This window comes from Heliangelus exortis, chromosome 6 (genome assembly GCF_036169615.1).
Source record: "Heliangelus exortis chromosome 6, bHelExo1.hap1, whole genome shotgun sequence".
Classification (NCBI taxonomy): Eukaryota; Metazoa; Chordata; class Aves; order Apodiformes; family Trochilidae; genus Heliangelus; species Heliangelus exortis.
This window is the reverse complement of record NC_092427.1, coordinates 15,625,832-15,649,801: the sequence shown is the minus strand read 5'-3', so window position 1 is coordinate 15,649,801 and position 23,970 is coordinate 15,625,832. Positions and strand designations below refer to the sequence as shown.

The following is a 23,970-nucleotide window of genomic DNA, read 5'->3' as shown; positions in this document are numbered from 1 at the left end:
AACTTTTGCTCATTCTCACTGACTGATCATCATAAAGTTCCTCCCAAAGCACATATAAACATATTGGGTTTTCCTAAGATTTAAAGTGACTGGTGTGTTTCTTTTCTGAAGTTATACCCACTTTGCAACAGAAGGATAAGTCAAGTTTTACTTCCTCGATTATATTTATAACTGAAGAAATCTCATTCTAAAGGCAAATGAGGAATATTTTATCAGACCATGAGCACCACTACAACACTAATTTTGAAAGATATCCTAGAAAATTGTAACAGGTTCTGAGATATTCACAAGCTCAGGATGAGAGAGTACAGTAACACAATGCAGATGAACTGACAACCCATGTTTTCATGCCTTACAGAAATTTGGAAAAAACCAAAAAAACCAAAAAACCCCCTCTTTTCAAGTTTCAGATGTACAATCATCACTTATGCCCTTACACCAAGCAATGGCAACATGACTACACCACCTGTTTACCAGAAATGGATTTTAACTTTAAATGTTAACTTTACAATCTAAATCAAGACTCCTCTTAAACAAATTCTGTCATTAATCAACTTGCAATACGAAGTGAATGTGTTCAAAATACTCTTAGCACATTCCCATCAGTATTAAATAACCTAGTAAGTTTTTTCCATATTTCATTAACTTTTGACAGGAAAGCAGATGATTCTCAGCAGTACATTTTCTTCTTAAGAAAAATATTTTTCTTTCAGACTAACACTAAGTGATACACAAAAGGTGTTGGAAAAGAAAGATTATCAAAATATCTGAGCCATCAAGTCATGGTCTGTGCTGTAAAAGCAGTGCTCTGAAACCACTTTGTAAACACTGAAAAAATTCAAGCTGCATATCAAAAGTGGTTTTATCACATGAAACTATACTGGTTTCCTTCACTTGTCAAATGTATGCAACTTGACACAACCATTTCTCTTTCATCTTTTACAGCCAGAAGTTGCACTAGACAGGGTCAATAGCCAAGGGATTTTTTTTTCCTGTTTTACAAAATGCAGTGAACTTCTAGAAACGAAAGATCCTTTTAGGGAAAAAAGAAAAAAAAAAGTTTCTGTGGACTCCTAGTTACAGAAAGTTACCATTATCCCACCCTCATTAATTGTGTAAAGCACAAAAAATAAGGTGGGGAAGAGATATTTTTTCTTACTTCAAGGCCAAACAGCAAAAATCCAGAATCACTCTATCTCTAGTAATTTTTAAAACATAAAATGAAGCTTTTAGCCTTTAGCTCCCTTCAAGTGTTGGATAATTAAAAGCCACTTCAAAAATTCTCCTTCCACTTGGGCAGCACACCAAAATGTATTTAAAATGCATCACCACCACCTGAGGGTTTCTGAGATTTTTTTTTCTAAGCATCACTAAGGACTTCAGAAGCTTTGATCTTCAACCTACTCCAAAGCAAAAAAATTCCTCTCCCCAAACACTCGTGTAGAATTCTGCTATCAGACAGTTCCAGTTTAAGAGAGGCAGACATGTCAAAAGGTATGACTCAAAAGGCACTCTGGAGTTACCTTCTGAGAAGAGGTAAAATAAACTGAAGAGTCCAACATATCTTGGGAACAAGCCTGCTAGACAGAATCTTTATTTTATATGCATTTCTTTTTCCAGTCATGGGCCACACAAAAGATATGTGCTAAAATACTACAGATAATACTGCAGGAAAAAAAAATGACACTTCTGTTGATTTGCTACAGTTACTTTCCAACATCACAGAGAGCTGACACTTGCTAAAGGATTAGTACTAAATTTAATCTACATATAGACTTATATGCTTTTCTCTCTTGTGCATCAAAACCAGATTTATGTGCAACCAGTCGCATTTTGTCTGCAGTTAATTTTCCACCTAAATTTGAAAATACTTCCTGAAGTCAATAAATATTTCTCATTGAGAATTTTATTGCTAGACTTAAAAAAGTACCTTGCCCACACCTGATTTTCTCCTAATCAAAATCAACACTGTATTATACTTATACAATAACTTTAGTTTCTCTGCAATCAATAACTACAGGAAAACAAGTAACATTACAAACACTACAAAACAATATTGCTATTGGAATGAAGGTTGCCTAATCAATAGTCATCCATGTTAATCTAAATCTTTATAGGATGCTCTGAAGACTAAGACTGCTCATGGCTGTTAACCCTTTAAGTACCCCTGGCAGTGACTAACACATTGGTAATTTAATGACAGCCCTGGGCAAGTTGGACTATGTATAAAAACAGACTGAGAGGCTTTAGGGGGTGAGACTTCCCCTCTTTAGAGGAGTTAGCTCTAGAAATGAAGTTATACATACAGCCAGGAATTCTTTCAGACGGTCTTCAATGCTTCCCTTGTGGATGGTAAATAAAGCTGCAGCAATCTGGTTGATAGCTTTGGCCAAGCAGTGAATGTTGTTGCAATGCCCTAAACAAAAACACATACAAATTACCTCAGCATCACCTCTGAAAATGACAGTATTCTTGGGAAAACATCACCAAAGAGTAAACAGACTTGTCATCATGAAAGATCAACTTTTAGCATCTTACACAACAGGAGCCAAGTTCTGACACTTTGAAAATGGTATCAAGAAAGCCACCAGAAGTACAGATGTCCCTTCTGGATGTTGCAATGGTCACCACGACCTTACATAGATCCTTGTGGCTCTTAGAAATAAGGAAAAAATAATATACCCAAAGTTTATTTGGCTTCTACAAAACTTGAAAATATTACCACTAGACTAGGCTAAGAAGACACATGCAAGCAGGATTTTTTCCAGCTAATTGGCTACTTTTCTCCCTTCAGAGTAAATGAAGTTTGTCATGCCCAGCCAGTATTCACCCAAGAGATCTACAGGAATTCAAGAACAACTCCATCAAATTGCTAACTGCTGTACATAACATCTTGCCTAATACTTGCCCCAGCTTCAGAGCCCTGGAAGATAATTAAATTACATCAGTTTTCAAAGAAAGACCAGAACTGCTCCTCACTAAGCCCAGTATCTCTTCTAGGCAGAGTCAAACCTATCACTTTGAAACAAAATTAGTAAGACAGCTGGGCAAGTATCTTGGGAGACTGCTGGCATATGAAAAGGAGGTGATCTTTGAAGTAGTTTAGAAGCATACAAGCATGCAAATATTGCTGATCTTACCAATTTCTTTTTATTGTTGCTGAGCACTGAGCTCATTTTTTCATTCAGTCATTTATCATAGCTCCAAGACCACACCTGAACAGTGAGATCAACTATACCCCACCACTCACATGAGAAAAATTAATCTTTTCCCATGCATATCACCATTCTTAATTTTATCTGTCATTTTATTGCACAATTTAGTCTGTGTGATAGCATCTATCTGCAGCTCTTTTCTCCTCTAGTATTCTCAGTAAGATGGGTGGATATGGATATGCTGGTTGGTAAGTCCTAGTAAAGATCCCTGTGGACCTCCACCAGCAGCCCTCCCAGAAATGACACTCCCCCTGTCTCCTGTTTCTTAAATTAAATATTGCTGCACAAATAAGCTAGTCCAAAAAAGAATAGCTCACTTTCTTTGGACATCTTAATTCTGCTTATTTTATTTTTTTTATTAGTTTGTGAAGTGGATTGATTTCTTTTGAAGTAAATTCATCTTTGTCTCCCAGAAAAGGAAATCAGCTGATGAACTGCTGTCTTCCAACCTGTGACAGGTTTTAAGTGTTTAGAAAATGCTGTCTCTTTCAGATGAGTGTTCTATCCTAGCCTCTACACAACCTATTAGTCCTATGGCCTGATATTTGACTAGTTAAAACTTCTTACTGGGAACGAAAGTATTGCTCTGATAGAGTCAGAGCCTTTATCTGGAGCTAGTGGAAGAAACTGACTTGATCTTGGAGAAGGCAGAGAGAACACAGACATCGCTAAAGCTCTCCAAGAACTGTCTGTATTTGGGAGTATATCTTGCCAGATTAGGAAGCTGAAACTCCTTCAAATCTTGACTTGTTGATGCATAAACTCAGGGTTTGTCCAGGGAATTTACTTTGTAAAAAGCAGCATTTATTAAGTTCACATTCTGGAAATAGCATCTACATTAAGTTTTTAGAACTAGACGTTCTAGGGTAAGGGCAGAACACAGGAAAAAGTAATATTATGCAAGGAAGGAAAGACTGACAAGTTAGACTGAACTGTTTGTTCAGTTATTTTTGTGGGTGAACATATTTTATATATTGTTTCTGCCAGACTCTCTTCCTCTCGATAAAAAAAGAGTCCACTCAGTAAAGAATTACATAATACAGAGGCCACATCTCATAAAAAAAATCAGTAGCAACTCCTAATCCAGGTTAACTCCTAGTTAATCTAGATATAACTTCTCTCCAGTCACAGTTTTATGAGTCACATCATAAACTGTCACATCGTAATGACTGTACTTGAAGAACCCACGTTGAAACAGGCTTTGTCTGACTTCATGTTAAGAGTTACTGAATGTAAATGAAAACACAGAAACTATTTGAGCTACGTGACATAAAACTGGCAGAAGATATGAATTATCTGTTGTTTCAGCAGGCTGGGACCCTGAGGACTAAAAAGGTCCTTGGAAAACAGAGGAACCTTGAGGAAGGCAAACCTGCATGAGCTCTAACCTGCTGGAGAACCTCTAGGCCAGACTCATGTTCTTACAGGTTCATTTGCAAAAGGCTGTAAGTAAAAATATAGCCAAACATAAACTTTCAGTACTGTGCACCTGGCAAGTAGTGCAAGTTTTGAGACTCCATTTAGATAAGATGCTTTTGAAGGAGAAACTAGTTGCAGAAAGTGCTTCCAGTTTCTTCACCAAAGCTATAAAGAAGTAATACTTACGAGATGTGCTCTTAAACACACATAAACAAGTTCATTTGGGCTGAGTTGAGAGAATCAACCTGGCTGTCCTTTAACAAGCAAGTTTCTACCTGTCCCCCTCACCAATCACGTTCTGTATTCCCTGCCCTTTGCCTGTATTCCAGGATTTTCATTCAGCCATCATGACTTTGAAAAAACTCACAAAAAGCCACAGCAATACTATGGGAGTGCAGGTAAAATGAAGCAACTCTGGGCATTACAGATTGTTCTCCCTGTTCATAAGAAAAAGTTGTTCAACTTTAAAATTTGTAACTTTTCAAATCAATTTTCAAGTTTTATTCATTTCAACAGAGTTTTATGCAACTTTTTAACAATTGACAAAAAGCTAAACTATTTTTTCAAAATTAAACTATAGTTAACAAATACGTAATGGCTCAAAACTGAGGAAAATGTTAATTAACCCAATTTAAAACAACCACTTCCGGTATCTCAAAAAATGTGATTTGCATACTACACTAAATAATACATAAGGCTGTCAGAATTTTTGGTCTTTTCCTAGTATTTCAAATTTTCAGAAGTCAGGTTAGACATTCTTTACAAGTTAAATTTTGAAGGGATTAAAAATAATGCAAATTGAAAGAAAGAACAGAAAAAACACACCATACCCAGCAAATAGATGCAGAACAAACATGGTATTTTATGTGAGCCATGCTGCACATTGCAAAGGAAATAACTTGAACAGCTGAAAGGTGACTTTTGTGTGTAGTGGAACAGTTCTGTCAGTCTTTTTTTTTTTTTTTTCAAGTTAATTTTGTCTGACAGAGAACTGTTTTTTGTGGATTACATGCAAGGAATTTCCTCAAGGCAATTTTCTTTTTTTTTTTTTAACTAAAAAAGTTAAACTTCTGCATGGGATATAGTTCTCTTCATAGCTTATACCTTCCAGATTCTGCTTTCGAAATTTTATGCTTAGTAATATGAACAGCATATTAAATACAGAAAAAACACCTTGTAAGAGTTGGTCAAAGCCAAAGTAAAGATAAGTAAAACATTTTTACCATTATAGAATAAGTCTTGCACTAATTAATGTAGAATGTATGCTCTAGCAATTACTCACATCAGGATGAGATTGCCCCCTACAGTACCTGAACTGTTCTTAAAAATCTCAGGTAGAAGACTCATTTCTCATAGAAGTTTATCTCAAAACAAAAGTAAATGCTTTTAAAGTAACTTTGAGAAGGACTTCCCTGAATTAGGGTTAGTTGGTTTTTAAGTTTTGTACTCTACACAATATAAATATTTAAAGGTATCCAAGAAACTGCCAGGACTATTATGAAAAAAGCATTTACAGCAAATACTTAGTTGATGCTACATTACCTTCAATGGCAGGGCTATACTGAGACATCACATTACTGGCCAGAGTTGGCAAGGAGACTGCCACGAAGACCATGAGAAGACAAGCAATCTTATATTCTTCTTCTGGACTAATGTTTTCTAAAAACAAAAGCAAAGGTCTTTAAGTAGTCATCTAAAAGTGTTTCGTTTCAATGGCAGGTAGCTTAGAATTTAAAATGTTTGCCCAATATGAAATTTAAACCCATCAACAAAAAACTCAATGTCTTTACTGTGTGAGAAGGAGTATTATGTATTATATGTAGAATATATAGAGCAAATAATTTTTTTTAAAATAAAAAATAAATAAAAATAAATAAAAAATAATTTTTTTTTTAAACTTGACACTCAAGTTTAAATAGTCAAACATCCCTTGGAGATGGCAGTATTTTCCCCTCCCAAAATTACTACTACTAAAGCAAGAAAAAACAATTTAGGTGCATTTAAAATATCCACTATCTGACTCTAACATTAACAGCCCATTACACATGGGGAAAAAAAACAATGAAGTGCTCAGTAAAGAAGATAGGGAAAAAAGCTGAAGATTGTCAAAAAAGCACTTAAGAGTCTTAATTCATGCCTTCAAACCTGCCAAGAGCAAACAAAACTGAAAAGCTTGGACAGTGATGCTTTAAAAGAAGTAAGTAAGAAGTAAGTAAGCCTTATACACACTAGGACATTAACATGTTTATTTTACCACATTTCCCCTGGTAACCCCATGTTAACACTTGCATAACACAGACACAACATAATGCTGTGAAACTCATGGAGTGCATTCAGGTGGCATTTCAGCTCCCAGTTCTCACTTGCATGACACAGATCTGTGTCACACACCTGATTGTGTCCACAGTGTCATTAACTTACAGCAGTTTGCAGCATTAGCCATTGAACTCCTTCCATTATTCCTTTCTAGGTCAACAAGTTAATTTTTGAAAAGATTCTCAAGCTAACAAATCATCAGGCATGAATAATTCAATTTCTTATACAATTTATAGAAGGAATACAAAGGAACCAAGATATAAGTCTCCTCCTACCACCTTCATAGAATCACAGAATCATAGAATTGGCTGGGTTGGAAGGGACCTCAGAGATCATCAAGTCCAACCCTTGATCCACTACCACTGCAGTTACCAGCCCATGGCACTGAGTGCCACATCCAGTCTCTTTTTAAATATCTCCAGGGATGGAGAATCCACCACTTCCCGGGGCAGCCCATTCCAATGCTTGATCACCCTCTCAGTAAAGAAATTCTTTCTAATGTCCAACCTGTGCATTTATTATTTTGTTCCCCCTATTTCCAAGAATTTATTTTTTACATTTACATTTTCGAGTTGTAATTTTTACCTGATTTTTGGGAAGACAGTGCTACAACCAAGGCAGGATCAATCTCACAAGGCAATCCAGCAGCTGATGACAGTTCATATACATTCATTGCCACCTAAGGACCAGTAGAAAGATAATTACAAAACAGACAACACTGAACACTTCCTGTGTAAACATGGTGAAGCCCAGTCCTGCTGTCATGCTGAAAATGTTCACATTAGAGTTGGAGGTACCAAAGAGTTTCAGAGATTTGGCTAAAACATAATAAAGAGACTCTAGGTTTTTGGGTTCTTTTGTTTTACACTGAACAGCTGGGTCAGTACTTTGTGTGCTAGACTCTAATTTCTTTCTGCCAAGCCAAACAAAGCCTGTATACTTCTCCACATTACCTCCAAAGCAAACATCCTGACCTCCAATTAGGTTTTTCTTTGCTGTTCAAAAGAAACTATCAAGTTTTCTCTACCAGATCCGAAGTATCACCTAATATCTGCAATCATTGCAGTTTTAGACAAAATCCAGAAGTCCCAGTCTGGTGCAATTTCAGACTAAGGCAGAAATCTTACAACATTCAAATTTGGTACAGATTCAGTATGCAGTGATTCCAAGTGCCAAGAATTAGACTCTAGGTGATCCTGACACTTGAAGGAACTAAGAGCATCTTGAAATGTATTCCATTTTCCAGCCCGTCCCAGACTGTATTTTTTATTGCTATTAAAAAATATTCCACCCAGTTGTTTCTCTCTTCCCCCAATTTACACTTTGCTGGACAAAGTATCTGAAGCTGTACTTCAGATGAATCTCTGCAAAAGGAGGTTTATACAAAAGACAAACAACTATGGGAAATGCTAATAGTGTGTTTTACTGCCATTAATATTTGACAAGTTTTACACTTTGCTCATAAATTCTCACATAGCCTGGGTCAGCTGCACATAGGAGATATTGTGCAGACTGACCTCATTCCTCTGCTCCAGCCTGGTTACCTGAGGGCAAGTTCTGCTAAGAAAAGCACACAAAGCTGTTTGCACAGTGCTTTGCTGTCAGCTGGACACCTGGGATTGGCCTCAGTACAGTCCTGCACTGAAAGAACTACACAGCATCAGGATGGGAGCTGGTTCACAACAAACTGGTTAAGAAGCAGCAGTGCAACAAATGTAAGCCTGTTTCTAAAAGCCTAGGTAGACATCCCAACATTTTAATATTAAAAACAGCCAAATAAAAGGAGAACAGATCCCCATTTTGCCAGTCACTTCAAATCATAAGTTTCAGGGATACTAAAATATAACTAATGTTCCATAACAAGTATTTATTTCATCAACAGCTTTAAAAGCTATTTATGGTTTGCTTGGAAAGTTTAGTACTAGGAAATTATTGTGTTTTTATGTCCTAAAATATACCCAATTGGGCAATTGTTCCAATCCACTGTACAAAGCCTTGTAAAGATCTGCCTGTTAACATGTCCTCAGTTAAGAAAAAGAGGTCTGCCTTATTGTCCCAAAAGCAGCACTGCTCTGTGTGACCATGCCAGGAGAAAGCTCAGACAATGAGCTGCTGATTGTCCACAGGCCTTAATAGTCAGCAGGCTCACAGCACAGTTCTGGTCCTTCCAGCAAGCTGGTTTGAAGACAAGGCTCTGGGGCAGCACACACCAGAGTTCCCAGTACTCCCAGCAGGCACTATGGACAGAATTATCCAAGGTTTGGCTCCTTCTCCATGCACAGTTCTCCAACATTCTCTGAGGAAGCTATGTACTCCCAAACAAGCCCACATGGCATCATGCCACACCACAAGCCATGACAGCTATGGCTGGTATCATGAGAACATCAGCATGGTGGCCTGTACTGCAGCATTTAAAATTTATTTCAGACACTGAACCAGAAAAAAAACTCCACACAAAATAGGTATATTTAAGAATCCCAGCGGAAGTACAGCAGACCCAGAGAAGGCCAAGAGCCAAATACCAGCTGAAGCAGAGGCAACTGGGAGGTGCTGTGTGGCATGAGACAGGGAACAATCTTCAGCATGGTTTTATCTAGCAAGAAATTGCTTTTTTTGCCATCAGTTGTTCCAGTGACTGAAAACAACTCCAGTGACTTCTGGACAAGAAACAGCATGGACGATGCTTTCTTAGGTCTGCTGACACAAATTAATTCAGTGATGTCTTTAAAATGGTCTGTTACCATCAGGCTTAAAGTAATCCAAATATTGTCTTCAATGATTCAGCCTTTATGCCACCCTGTTTTTCAGCAACCCTTTGATACCAGAGGATACCAAAGATACTTTCTGAAAGGATCAAGCAAAGCAAGCAGTGAACTTCTCATCTCTTCTGCATGCTGATGCCTCAGGTTGATAAAGGAACATGATGCTCTGCTGGATCAGTGATTTTCTCTGTAACTAAGAGTGAGCAGTTTAAAAAGGCTTTTCTTGAGAAGTGCAAAGGCAACCTGCATCATTTTGAGAGTCACTATCCTTGAAGTTAATTTCCCATAGTATTTTCCCAGAATTCCTATATTGTGGTATGAATTTCAATTTTTTTCTGGGACACCAACCAATGATGGCTTCTTTGTCAGAACTTCAAAGAACCTGTGAACATGTGACTATACTTTGGAGTGAAATAGCATATGCTTGAAATTTTATGAACTCATCATATTCTTCATGTAACCTCCAACTCACCTGCTGACAGACTGCTAAGCAGTGCCTTCTGAAATCCTGTGGCCCACAATAATAGACTCTAAATTATTCTTGTAATGTACTTTTTAAAAGGAGGAGGATGTTTTTTATTTAGTGAATCTTCACACACAACAGAACCTAGGTTTCTTTCCCCAAGAGTAAATGGCAAAATGTAAACTTCAAGTTCAGGAATAACAACATACTCAAGCCCTCAATACTTAAAAACTGTTTCTGTAAAAGTGGATCAAGAGTTGGACAACATCTGTCCCAATACACATTTTCTGTAAATCCAACTACCAAAACAGCATTAAGAAGCTTGCAAACCCTCACAGGCTCCAAGCTGCAGTAAGAGACTTAAAAAACAACTAGGCTGCAGCTGACCACATGCATCCAGAAGCCACCTGAAGTAGCAACAATGCTTTTTAGACAGACACAAACTACCAGTCAGAATCCAGGCACCTTATTTAAGCTGCTAACTTTTTCTCCAGCATCTCGGAACAGCAGGTTCACAAGATTTTTCAATATAAAGTCAAAATCAGACTGACAGCTATTCCACTTCAACCATTTACTCAGAGTCCTTGAAACATTTACTTTCACCAGTTATACTGCTCACACTTTGAAGCAGCTCCATATTCTTCCCTTTATCACTTAGTCAGGTCTTAAGACTTGATAAATTTTGTCTTTGGTTCTTTCCATGAAAGTTCTCAAATATGATCAAAGGCAGACAGAATTTTGTGCTTATCCTCTCAGTTGGCTGTTTTAGTTTTTTTCTTCCCCAAACATTAGGTGGCTCAGATGCACTATACTTAGCTCTTTGAAAAAAAGGGGTGTTCTTTGTTCCTGGATTTTTCACACTAAGTATTAGAGTCTTGCCCCTTACATATTTTCAGTAAGCTCCAAAAATGACCCCATCATCCTTTGGGCCAAACATTACCTTCATATCAGTCTCTCTTGGAATGTGATCCTTGAAGTCCTCAATGGAACTTACAAGGAAAGGAATGTGATAGGATAAGACCTAAGAGACAAAACACAAAAAAAAAATGAGAAAACACACTTCCCATGTTAATGATTTATTAGACGCTAACATTATTTTACTGGAATTATTTTACATGAGTTTTTATTTTAAGTGTATGTTTTTAAGGATTTAAGACTAAACAAAAAAAAAAAAAACACTGAGAGGTATGCTCAAGCTAAAACTTGTATGTTTTAATGCAACATTTCTCTGCTCAACATTATGAGCAGAAAAAGAATATTCCCTCAACCCCAACTTGTAATTCAAAGTTCAGTTACTACTGATTATTGCCATTTTCCCACATGCCAACCTTTTAAGAGGTAGCATTCTTAAACAACAAAGCTTCAAATAACCCATCATCATTCCATTAAATTAAATACAAAAAACTATTTGGAACATATTCAGTTATTTCTTACATCTCTAAGTGCTTCCTGTGCCAACGACCGAAAAGACAAGATAACACCAATAATTGTCATTCTCTTCAAAACACTGTCAACAGCTGGAGAGAAACAAGAACAATGGTGAACAAGAATGCGTTGATGCTTACAAGCCCTATTCCTCAAAGAGAAAACTTTTAATATATTGAAAATACAAGGTACTAAAAAAACACAAGGTACTAAAAGCATGGCATCCTTTAAAAGGGACAGAGTAAACAGTGCTTAAGCAGGTTTTTATAGCTGAGCTGACAAAGGGATTTCCAGTAGAAGACTTCATGGAATAAGCCCTGCTACAAGCAGGTTATAATACTGGATGCTAACACTAGTTGTGTGGTTTCTTGAGGCCAAAAATATCTCTTTATTACTTTTGTTAAAGATAATTACTTACGTTAGTTACATGTAAAAGCCCTCCCAAAAAATGCAATAATTTACACAGTGATGGAATTAAATCAGAAATGTGTGTCAAAAAAGCCCACATTTTGTACTCTACAACTATGCACCCAGTTTTCAGATTACTGCTCCTACAGCTGTGAGTCATCATCTTTGAAAAGATGCTCAGAAGTCATCATCACTATAGTGCCCATGCACTTACACTGAAATCTCATTTTGTCTGCACATAAGAAGAATGGAAAATTTTGAAAAGATGCACCAGTTTATGTGAACACTCATACATTTTGCTGCTTCTGTATGCTTAATACAGAGAAATTTTTGTTTTCTTTACAAAGATTAAAAAAAAATTGCCTTCAATGGGACCCCTCTAGTTACTCACATGATAATCTTTTAAAGAGTGCAGCCATCTGGTCTGGCTTGTCAAAGCTGGTCCTCATTTGTGTTAGAACTTCAACGTTCTCCACCACAAGTTTCTGAAAAGCAGGAAGGATTCAGGTCAGCAACTGATTTCAGTGTGTTTGCAGGATTAATGCATGGTTTAGGCTATTTAAGTCCAGCAGTGAGGTAACTAACTCCTGGAATACAGATGCAGCCAACTGTGTTCTTAACAGGACTACAGTATCAGTAATTAATCATGCACTACTCTACACAAAGCAAGCTCCAAATCAAACAGTGGAGGATTGGACACCCCACAGAACATGATTCAGCAATGTGTGCAACTTGTTAAAGCAAGGGAATGATACTCAGTAAAACCAGACAATAGGTCCTCAGGCTATTCAGCTTTTTATAAGTATATAAATAAAAATGCAAATTCACTATGCAATCCATTCTTTTGGGTTGCTCCTTTCACTAGCTATGCTGTAAGGATTAGAAAAATGTTAGTAAATTAGTAAAATTAGTAAATGTTAGTAAAATTTAAAAATTGCATGAAGAGCATACGAGACAGATTGTTAAATCTTGGTGCAGTTTACTTGAAATCTTCTTTAATTATAATATAAAAACTAAGACATTCCTTCAAGTCTCAGAACCATAGCCTGACACAGCAAAACTCCAGTGCAATATTTTTCATGTGAGTTTGAGCAAAAGAAATGTGTGTCTCTTTCTGGTTTGTTACAGCTCTCATCCATGCAACTTGTACCATTAGGGTAAATGTCACAACTTTCCTGAAATGGTTCTCCAAATGCGTCTCAGATATAAATTTGAATCACAGAGATTGCATAATCACATCTACAAAATGTCAGATCCAAAAAGGGTTTCTTGCTAAGGAACTTACATCATGCCAAGCAGTATTTTTAAACTCTCTTCAAGCAAGCAATAAGTAATTTTTTCTTTTATTTTTTTTTCCGTTTGAATTCAAAGTGCCTTCTTTCGGAAACGGAAAGCACGATTATCTCTCTGTAGACATATGGTATAGGACAACTAGCAGTTAAGAAAATTTAGGTATCACATCTGCTTCAGAACTTCAAAAGAAGGAAGTGTTTCCTTTCTTTTAAAGAATACTTAATTTAGTGCTTTGTATACTAACCAACATCAAGGTAGGGAAGAACTGAAAGATGAAGGAAGAAAACAAGATCTTCTGGATTGGGAGAGGTCTTCCAATGAAAAAGAAAACTATGAATAATCACAAGTGGATGCATTCCTATCCATCTTAATTACCAGGATGCACAAACAAAACGAGTAATGAGGAAGGAGCAGGAAAAACTACTATTCATCAAATGAGTAAGCCACTATAATCCTGGAATATAAGATAGATCATATAAAATACAAGAAGAGACATACCTGCAGGAGCCTACCATTCAGGAGCCAAGAACCTTTCACATTTTATAGTTCTGCTAACCACTTTTAATAGTTGTCTTTTACTTCACCTCAACCTACACTGAAAGCAGGGCAAAACATAGCAACTGACAAGCAGGAAAACTAAATTTCAGAGTAGATGTTCCACAGGAGAGGAAAAAAACAAACACAACTTAAAAATATAATGCCTCTGTGAAATAACTGGTGGTCTGTGTTTACCCTCAGCTAGCCATGTAGCATGTGCAAAGCAGATCTGTCCAACAGCTTAGACCTCTCAGATTTAATTACATTGTGTCCTAGTACTGCTATTTCCAGGAGCTCAAGTCTATCTAAAATTCAACCAGTCTCCCCACCTTCATTTTTCTTATCTTCAGTGAAAAGCACTGAAAGAAACAAGGTATACAAGATGTAGGAAAGTAACCACCTCCAAGAACAGCTGCACACACACAGACTCACAAGATGTACCTCTGTGCTGAAAGGCAAAGCCAGGCTGGTTTGCACTGAAATTAAGATTTCAAACCTATTTTACACCAGCCGATGTTTCAGAACTTGGCAGATGTGTCATTTTAATTTAAATTTTAATTTAATTTAAATTAATTTTAATTTAAATCCCTCAAAGCTCTCCAGAATGCAAGATTGAAGGCAATAGCCCACGCACATTGTTACTGAGTCAAGTTTTCAGCTTTACAAAAAATAACCACTGTATCAGTGGAGCAGAATGGAATACAGTTCAAATAGTTACTTAAACGAGACAAACTTCCCCTCCTTGCCCCAGACAAACTTCAGATACAAAACCAACACCTGCTCCCACTGCAGGAAGCAAAGCCAGCATGTTGAACCCTACTCTTAAAAAATTCCACATTCTGTCCTCTTGTTGCTTCCTTCCCCCAAACACAGATATTGCTCTGGGCTCTCTTACTAAGCCAACTGCACCTCAGCCAAGGAGAGGAACATTTTATTGCTTTATTTCTTTCCTCCAAAGATGTGATCATATGCATGTGGTCATATCCACACTTTGTTCTGCTTATCCTTAGTGTCAGAAACCAACAAATCCTAGAGACAATTTAAAGCTGCTTTTTAAAAAAAAAAAATACACAGAACTAGAATATCAATCATGCTGACTTCAAGAAATTCATGACCATACAGTAAGTGGACAAACAGAGCAACAACCAAAGACATCCCCTATGACTTTGTGCTTTACTTGAAACGTGACAGATGTCACTTCGTGCATAGCAGGAGTTACTAAATTTAGCCTTAAAGTCACAATGGTCTCACCTGGGAAGTCTCATCCTCAAATTCATTGGGATGGGCATAAAGAATCAATTACCCTCTTTAGTTGATCACCCAGGTCAGGGCTGCTGCAGGCTCTTGGAAAGCATGAGCAGCCCCTTTCCTTAAACTGTGACACTGAACCTTTTTAAGCTTCAGTTCTTTTAGGGCATCACACATCCCAGGTAACTCAGCAGCACTGAAATTCACAATGTTTACAGAGAGAACAAGATCTCTGACAGGGTGACATGGGGTAAATTAAAACCACACACTTTTAAAGGCCTGGTATACTAATAAGAATGAATTGTTGTTGAAGAAAATAAAATGAAGATTTCTTAGATCTCTTAAGTATTCATGTGCATTTTTAAAAACACAGCATGCATGAATAGTTTCCAAAAATCTTCTTAAGTAGTGGTTAAATTAATTGAAAATTATGAAATGTAATAACAACTTGGAATTAAAATTGGAAATGACACTGAGTAAATCATATGAAAAGCAAATACATGCAAATTAGTGACATTTTAATACTATGACTATCCTGGGATTAAAGTACACATTAAATTCATTAAAACCTCTTTCCAGCAAGAGTTATGGAGGCACCAAGTGCTTCCCCTGTGATTGCTATTTTGAATATATATATGCAACCAGCTTCCTTGAGATGCTCATATTTCCAATTCTTTTTCATGGCACCAACTTTATTGTTTGTTTGTTTTGCTGTATTTATCAGGCTTATTTCTCAGAATAGACATTTATGATAAATGGACATTATTTAGAGAGAGAGAGAGATGACTAAAAACAAGGAAAAGTAACAAAGAAAAAAAAGATCTGAAGTTTCCCATCCATGTGAACTAACAATAGATGTTAGTGAACTAACAATAGATGTTAACACACATGGTAAGAAATTCAGTCCTTACAGATAGATTAGAGATTCTCATGCTAAGTTCTGAGAGTCAACAGAATTGGGTAAGTGCTTTGCAAGCACCTGGAGATCCTGTAAAACATTTCTCCTTCCACTGATGATAAAAAGAGACCTGACTCCTAACTTAAGGTATCTAACATCAAAACCAACAGAACTACAAAGTCCAGCCCATCTAGCTGATGAAGAATGTGGGATACACAGGTACTATATGTGCAAATGTACTATAAAATAAAATTCACAGCTTTATCCCTTTGTTTGATGCAGTAGTTTCAAAATGATGGCATGCAGAAGCATAGCTATTAAATATCCTAAAGGAAGCTCAAACAGAAAATACCTGACTCCCCACCCACCAGTTTCCCAAGGTTACCTTAAGCTCAGCAACCTGTGAAGAGATGTGCCACATCAGACTTTCACTGAGGAACTTCATCCCATATGGTCCCAGAAGTTCAGAAAGGGCTCTCATTTCTGAGAAATAAAACAAACCGTTCTACTTCAAATATTCCTTCTTCAGTTCTTTGATGCCCATCCTGTATCTAGCAACGGTGTTTTAATTGCTAAGTTATTTTAACAAAAGGTAGAATTTTAGATATGAAAACTTTTATCATCATAGAACTGAAGCAGCAGTCACCAACACATCATACAACTATCTCCATAGCTTAAATACAATAAAAGTTAACAAATGCTTTTTTATAGCAGAATACTCCAAGAGTTGCTGTTATTCCAGTCCCTCAAGTATCCTCTGTCTCTCACAGACGTTCAGTAGAAACATCAAAGTTTACCTGATATGTCAGAGTACTCCTCAGCATTAAATGTCAATTCATTTTCTGTAGGCAAATTCACAAATGCCTTCATGGCTGGAAAGTAGGCTATGTGACCATTGCTGACTTGCCGGAGCAAAGTTTCCAAATACCTTATCCAGAAAGGAAAAAGTTTTAGATGAGAAGACACACGTGTTCATAGATACTCTCTACAGATGAAGTGTACTTGTGTGACAAGGACAAAAGTTTTGGTTTCACACTTCAACTGGTATCTGTATCTTAGTCTATATTTCCTCCCTATAAAAAGTGGACTTCGCAACAGGCAAACCTTAAAGTGCTTTTACCAGATGTTGGGAACTGTAAGCTTGAAGTCAGAAACTTAGGAAAATTCCAAACAACTCCACTTCACTGAAACAGAATGTCAGGGGTTGGAACGGACCTCTGAAGATCATCTAGTCCAATCCCCCTGACAGAGCAGAATTCCAGATTTTTAATTAAATAAAAGTAACATAAAATACTTTTGTAACAAGAGTTCATACCATTACTTACCAATTTGTGTACAGACTGGTAATGGTTGGCTCCCCATGGCTGTCTAAATGCTGGGTTTGCTGAAGCAGAACATTGTTAAATACTCGTGTAATGTCAATCTGTACGTAATTTTCTATTGACTGCAGAACTGTCATATAGGCTCTGACACTGGTTAACAGCTCTGAAGGCTTTGCAATCTCTTGTGTTGCTTGATTATACATAGTCATTCCAACAATTGACCTTTCAGAAAGAAAAAAATTTGGCAACAAATCAATTGTATTTATCAGTAAAATTAAACTGACAAACACATAGCTATAAAAATGTTTTTTTGTTCAAAATCACGCACTGAGTGATAATTTTTTACTAGATGAACACCATACAATTCAGTCTCTTTTTTCTGCCTCAAATCATGGGATAATTAAAAAAAAAAATCTCAGTTTTCTTGAAAGAGCTCATCTCTTTTGCAATACAGGTAGCTTTTCTAGAGCATATCCTTTTAAAAGTTCAGCTGTTTTAAATAACTTCAAGAAAATTATATGGTCTCCTTTCAGCAGCTAACCCCTTTCAGCAGTGCTCCCTTTAACTGATATAGTGATTTCTATCTTTAAAAAAAAAGTCAAGAAATTGCAGGACAATCTGATTTGTGCAAATTCTCACTATAAATAACACCGCGCCTTCAATAATAGGTGTCTTGTACATCAGGCAAGCTTTCAGGCTACATAAGAACTGAACAAAGGGCTGTATATTCACTTTTTAACATAAATAGACATGGACTTAAATCATTATCTCCCTAAAACTAGACCCCCAAGCAAACTTTATCAGAGATGCTTAAAGCAAACCCCATCTCCTAAGCAAACAAATACATGTGGAATTCACTGTAGGCTTATTATGGTCTCATACTTGCAGAGCTAAGGTTTAAAGTGGTATCAGTTCAAAGGCAGAAGACCAACAAATAAAAAATCCCCAGAAATCAGTACACCACCTTCATCAGAGATGAATATGATTAACTACTCTGAAGGAGAATATTGGTGTATTTAAGTTACATTTTTGTTGATGCTCGGAAATACGTAAGTAGGTATTGTCAAGATTATTATTACAAGGTAATATTATTACAGGATTAAGCTGTATAGCAGTAAGATCTAGTCAAACCATACATGAAACAGAGCAGGTTAAAACAGTTAAAATACAAAACTCCCAACAATGGAACATGAACACTTCATTTAATGGCAGCCTGCAATTCTGTGAAAGAAATTACACTTAAATACCTGAAAAATCATTATGAATGAAACATCTATTCTGTTTCGTTAACAAGTCTCATTTCTTTCGTTAGGCATGAAAAAGGAAAGAAGTCATCTGGCCATGTGGCTTTAGGCCCAACCCACAAGCCAGACCCACTAAAAATAAAAAGCACAAGTGCCCAACACTGGCCTGAGCTCATAAGCCTGAAGATTACAGCTGACTTACAGAGTCATGAAGCTACCTTCACTTTCACACCACCTTGTCTCACTTGAAAGATGGCGTGCTCTAATGACCTAATTGTAGGTCTTGATTAAATTTAAGCTTTTATACCCTGCCTGACATTTGTAACTAGTAATGCTTGCCATAATATACTACAGCAATAGCTGGCTGCTTTCATATGAAGTCCTCTACAGAAGTTGCCATTTGCCTATTTCTGCAAACAATGATGTGAAGGTAAAGGTAACAACCAAGAGGAATATCAAGTGGCAACACTTTTTAAGAAAAAAGGTAAATTAAATATCTTATCAGTTGGCTTCATCCAGTACCGAGTTCTGATTTTCTGATTTCCCTTTCAGTGAGCTGGTAAACTAAAACATTTAAAACAATCCAGTGCTATGCAAAAGAATAGTAGGAAGATGGTCCTTTTTAAATGCCTGAAAACAGGCTTTACCAACTCCTACACCATACAAAGAACTAGGATTACAGGAACAGGCCATTGTATAAGGGACACTAATTTCCAATATATTCTGCTTTAAAGGAGGAACTAACAATTGTGTATGTCTGCACATAAAACTTCAATGTTGTACCAGTCAGAATTTGACTTTAAGAATTTTGCAATCCATCTTGTTAAAAACTACATTTCTGTACTAAGTACAGAGTATTTCCCATGTCAAACCAACAAAGACTTATTTTGTACATGAAAACATCTTCACTCTATTTCTTACTTGGTAAAACGGATTTCCAGGTGAGACGTTAAATATTCTCTCGGGGTAAACGTGTGCTCCCAAACCACCATGTTTGGTACATAATTGATTGAGAAGCAGAGCTCAGAAAGTGCAGTGTGCAGTTTGTCCAGGCTTTAAGAAGAGTCAACAGGAAAATAAAGAAAACATTTAATGTAATACAATACGTATTATCACTGAAAGCACAGGTGGATGGAAGGCACCTCAAGAACAGGTATGGCTCTAACTCTTCCTTTATGTTTTTCTGCTTTGATAGACTTTGCTATCTTATTTAAAGACAATGTTCTGGGTAAGAACACATCTTACAACTGATCTGCATCACATGCAGTGACTCAAGAGATATAAATCTTACGTATATACAATTAATATTCTTCCTCCCTCAAAAAAGCAAAAAAATAGTTCTTTCCTATCTGAAGTGAGAGTCACAAGTAATGTCTGCTACACGCCAGTGTGAAAGATGTGATGATATTCAGGGAGGGAATCTTAAAGCTCCAAATAAGTTCTTTCCCTCAATTTCTCTGATCTTCAGAGTTCTCTAATGTTTGGTTGTTGGAACTGTAGCAAAACCACTTCCCTTTGAGCAATGTGTGTGTTTAGCCACTCCCAGCCACAACACTGAACATTCATTGTTTCCTGTTTTTAGCTTCCTTCCTCCTACTACTTGTATTATCCTACCATCTCCTCCTCTGATCTTTCCTAACAATTATCTTGTCTTCTTCTCCCCTATAATAACTTACACCCCAAACTATATTTATTAATCTTTCTTGCTATCTCATTAAGGTGGGGTTTTTTTGTTTTGTCTTTTCTTTGCTGGTGCTTTCATTTTTCTTGTAGCTAGTAACAAGGAAACATTCCCCAGCTGGTACAGGCACAGGAGCCATAAGTTCATTGCTGCAGATGAAGGCAGCAAACAGACTTGGGTGGCAAGAACTTGCAGCCCAGCCTGTACTTTATCCAGTTAAAGAGCACAAAGCAAGGGAGAAGCAAAGATGACATCAACTTAGGCTCCCACACCAGGAAGCCTAACTACAGCACAGGGATCCTTTCTGGAAAGGAACCAACCCAGGGGATAAATTAGAGATATACATTCCTATTGCTCTACAGAAGAAATTTTAGTCTTTATACAAAGATACAGAAGCCTCACGTGCCCATGAACTACAAAGTTGTCACATTTAGTGAATGAAACCTAATCAGATAAATCAAGCAAGAAGCATTCAATATGTAAAACACATGTTTTGACTTGGTATTCTACATAAAAGGAATAGAAGAGGCTTACTTTGTCACAACCAATCTGTTTTTCCTCATGCTTTCTACTCCCGGTTTCTCCCTTTCAGGTTCTCCTTTCTTTCCAGTCTGTTTTTTTGACTTTTTGTTCACTGCTTGACTGATGGTTTTGGCACAATGCTTTGGCAGCAGCTAGAAGATGAAAAAAAAAATAACCCAACTTCTTAGAAGCCATGAGATACAAAATAAGCTTATGCTCCAGGTGGAGACTGCATCATGCAAGTAACACAATTCTAATATCAAGTTTTCTTCAGGCCACCTTCCATTTCATGAACAGAAAACTTCAACAGAACAGGGGGGGAAAAAGGTGAACAGGAAATGAAAATCTAGGAAGGTGAAAACTCAGAAAATCACAAAGGAGAATTAAAATAAAGACAACCACACTCACCTGATCACTCAGTGTACACTGTTCTGTGCAAATGTCTGTGATAAGGTTTCGAGCTTGCTTTGCCATTTCATCCAAGAACATGTTACACAGGGAGAGACTACGATCGCCAATATGATGTCGCTGGTAAGAGGGGGGGAAAAAATGGAAGTCTTCATTTCAGTTTCCTGTTAGTGCTCTGATATTCAGACAATGCACACACTGTGCTGCAGTTCATGGTTGACTACATCATAGAACTGGGCTGCAACAAACAGTAAATTCATTGGCCCTTAACAGTCTCAGCTCTGGGATTATTTTTTGTTTCGGAAGCAACTTGAAACATGCAATGTTCGAAGTCAAAATGGTGTATTATTATTAGTGTTAAAAATACTTTGCTATATTTTGCAAAACATGTTCTGTAAAAGCAGCAAAATGGATTTTTAGGAGTAGGCTTCTAGTGTTCAATTTTGGAATTAATCTACTTTAAAGCGTCCAATACTCCAAGTTTCTGTGATTCTCCTCTTCAATAATTTGTATCAGTATCAAACCTAAGAGGAAAAAACCATGCAATTCAAGCTATAATGCACAGTATCATTTGCATCACTGAAAATGCCAATAGTGCCATAATTTCTGGATTCAGTTCCTTTGCACTGGCTCTGCACAAGCACAGCCTTCTGGTTCCATGAAATCCTTCTTTCACCACTGTTTACTTTCTAACAGCCACACCACCACTCCTTATACACAGTACAATGAAGATTGTTTTTCCAAAATGATACAGCTACCAAGACATACAATTCAGATACTGAATTCCAAGTTCTGCTGGCTGTGGCAAGATGTGCTTGCTAGAGCAAAGCTAACAAGTGTCCAGTGGACTTTGGCTACCAGCTCCTTACTGTAATTGTAATTGTTCTGAAAGACCTCTCTTGTTCTCAAGGGAAGCTTTCCTGGAAACTTTTTTGTGGTTATCTACTACAGAGTTTGCAGCTGATTAAAAGAAAGTAAACAGGGGGGAAAAAAAAAAATCAAAGATATATATTGAGATGAAGCCTAGCAGAAGCGGAGCTGATGTTTAATTAAGAAAACTCCACATTGTGAATATTTCAATAGATCTTATTCAGCTACTTGCTTCAGATGAGCACTGTTAGGAATGAAAACACACTTTCACGAGCACTACACTACACTTGGCTAAGTTAAACACAACATAATTCCAAAATCAACAGACATACAAAAAATGCACTGAAAGATCTGTTTCATTGCAACAAAATGTCCTCAGAATTAAACTATGTCCTTTAACAAAGGGTCCATTTCCTCAAGCAACATTCTGCATTTTTATATTTCTAGTTCTAACCCAAGGGGGCTTGCATAACCCAGTGCTGACCAAAGCAAATGCTTGCATTATGCTCTATATCATTTAGGATTTTTTTTTTAATTTTACTACAGAAACACTATTTATAACAAGCCTTTTAGAACTCCCAACTACCCATTCCTTTTTTCTAACTATTAGTTTATGAAGTAATGGAAAGAAAGACTGTTGCTTGTAAATTTTAACAGGCATATGGGATTTTATTAGCATTTCAGCCTGAATGACCCCAGGAGAATCAACTATATATTTTGTACCTCAGTTTAATCTTTCTCTAAAGCAAAGATACTTACTTCAGAAAAGCACCTTGGGTGAATAATCATGGAATAAGCTATGTATGTGCTTTACTTCCCTTTTTATTCATAGAATCATAGAATTGGCTGGGTTGGAAGGGACCTCAGAGATCATCAAGTCCAACCCTTGATCCACTACCGCTGCAGCAGTATTCCACTCTCCTCCCTCAAATCTTCTATTGCTGTAACAAGCACTTCCCCACTTTAAACAAGAGATGAAAATAACTAAGAAAATAGATTATTAGATTACCTCTTCTGGGCATAGTTCATGGGTGCAGCTCATAAAATGAGTACAAAGCAGTGGGAATGCAATTGAGTATCTTGACTGAGAGGGAAGCTCCAAACACTGCTGAAACATCTTCTCGAAAGCACGACTATAAAAACTGATGAGAAATAGACATTTAAATATCACACATATATAGATTTTGCTGCAAATTAAGTCTCCTTCATCACAAATCAAACATGCTATTTGTGTCAAGTATGTAGTTTTAATCTACACTAAAACCTACATCAAGCTTTCAAAGAAGTTTTCTTTCAAATTCACTCGCTAGATTTTATTTCCATCTATTATTATTATTATTATTACTGTATTTTTATTCTTACGTTTGCCACATAGGCACTGCAAAAAAACCAAACCAAACCAAAACCTGTACCTTTTGCAAATATGCATTAAGAAAGAATCTTTAAATGATTCCAGATCAAATATGTGACTGCTCAGAGATTCTCTATGACAGATCTTCAGAAATACCTTTATCAAACTAATCCTGATGAAACAAGATATTCTAAATTATTCTCACACTAACCTATTCTGCGAAATTTGCTATTTAAAAATTACACTAGCAAGGACACACTAAATAAATAATTAAAAACTTCTACAGTCAGGTTATTAACATACCAAAATATAGAAAGATCTGACGTTTCAACCAACATCTCCACCAAAGAATCTACCATTTTTGTGTGGAAAATTATTGTGTTCATCATTTTTCCTAGTTCTCTATGGTCTGCCAGACCAAGTGAAGCTTTAGAAACACTGGTGTAGGCCTGGAAAGACACAATAAAAATTATAACTACAGATGCATTTTTGCAAAATCCATTGCTACTGCCCAACATGAAGTCTAAGGACTGGTTATGGTATGCATAGGACAGCTGTGTACCTAAAGGCTGTGGACATACTATTTAT

At 36.8% G+C, this 23,970-nt stretch overlaps 1 protein-coding gene across 4 annotated transcripts in view; it reads right to left on the bottom strand.

The window, feature by feature from the left end:
• NCKAP1 (NCK associated protein 1) overlaps window positions 1-23,970 on the bottom strand; it is a 61,440-nt gene that overhangs the window by 2,082 nt on the left and 35,388 nt on the right. For all 4 annotated transcript variants that reach the window (XM_071746799.1, XM_071746803.1, XM_071746801.1 and 1 more), the window contains 14 exons: window positions 23,686-23,831; window positions 23,041-23,173; window positions 21,162-21,281; window positions 20,766-20,905; window positions 19,472-19,603; window positions 17,310-17,528; window positions 16,782-16,912; window positions 16,370-16,467; window positions 12,400-12,493; window positions 11,610-11,692; window positions 11,116-11,196; window positions 7,536-7,629; window positions 6,177-6,293; window positions 2,307-2,416 (listed from right to left, as the gene is read on the bottom strand). In XM_071746799.1, the coding sequence (XP_071602900.1) occupies window positions 2,307-2,416; window positions 6,177-6,293; window positions 7,536-7,629; window positions 11,116-11,196; window positions 11,610-11,692; window positions 12,400-12,493; window positions 16,370-16,467; window positions 16,782-16,912; window positions 17,310-17,528; window positions 19,472-19,603; window positions 20,766-20,905; window positions 21,162-21,281; window positions 23,041-23,173; window positions 23,686-23,831 (1,698 nt within the window). The remainder of the gene's footprint in view (window positions 1-2,306; window positions 2,417-6,176; window positions 6,294-7,535; window positions 7,630-11,115; window positions 11,197-11,609; window positions 11,693-12,399; window positions 12,494-16,369; window positions 16,468-16,781; window positions 16,913-17,309; window positions 17,529-19,471; window positions 19,604-20,765; window positions 20,906-21,161; window positions 21,282-23,040; window positions 23,174-23,685; window positions 23,832-23,970) is intronic.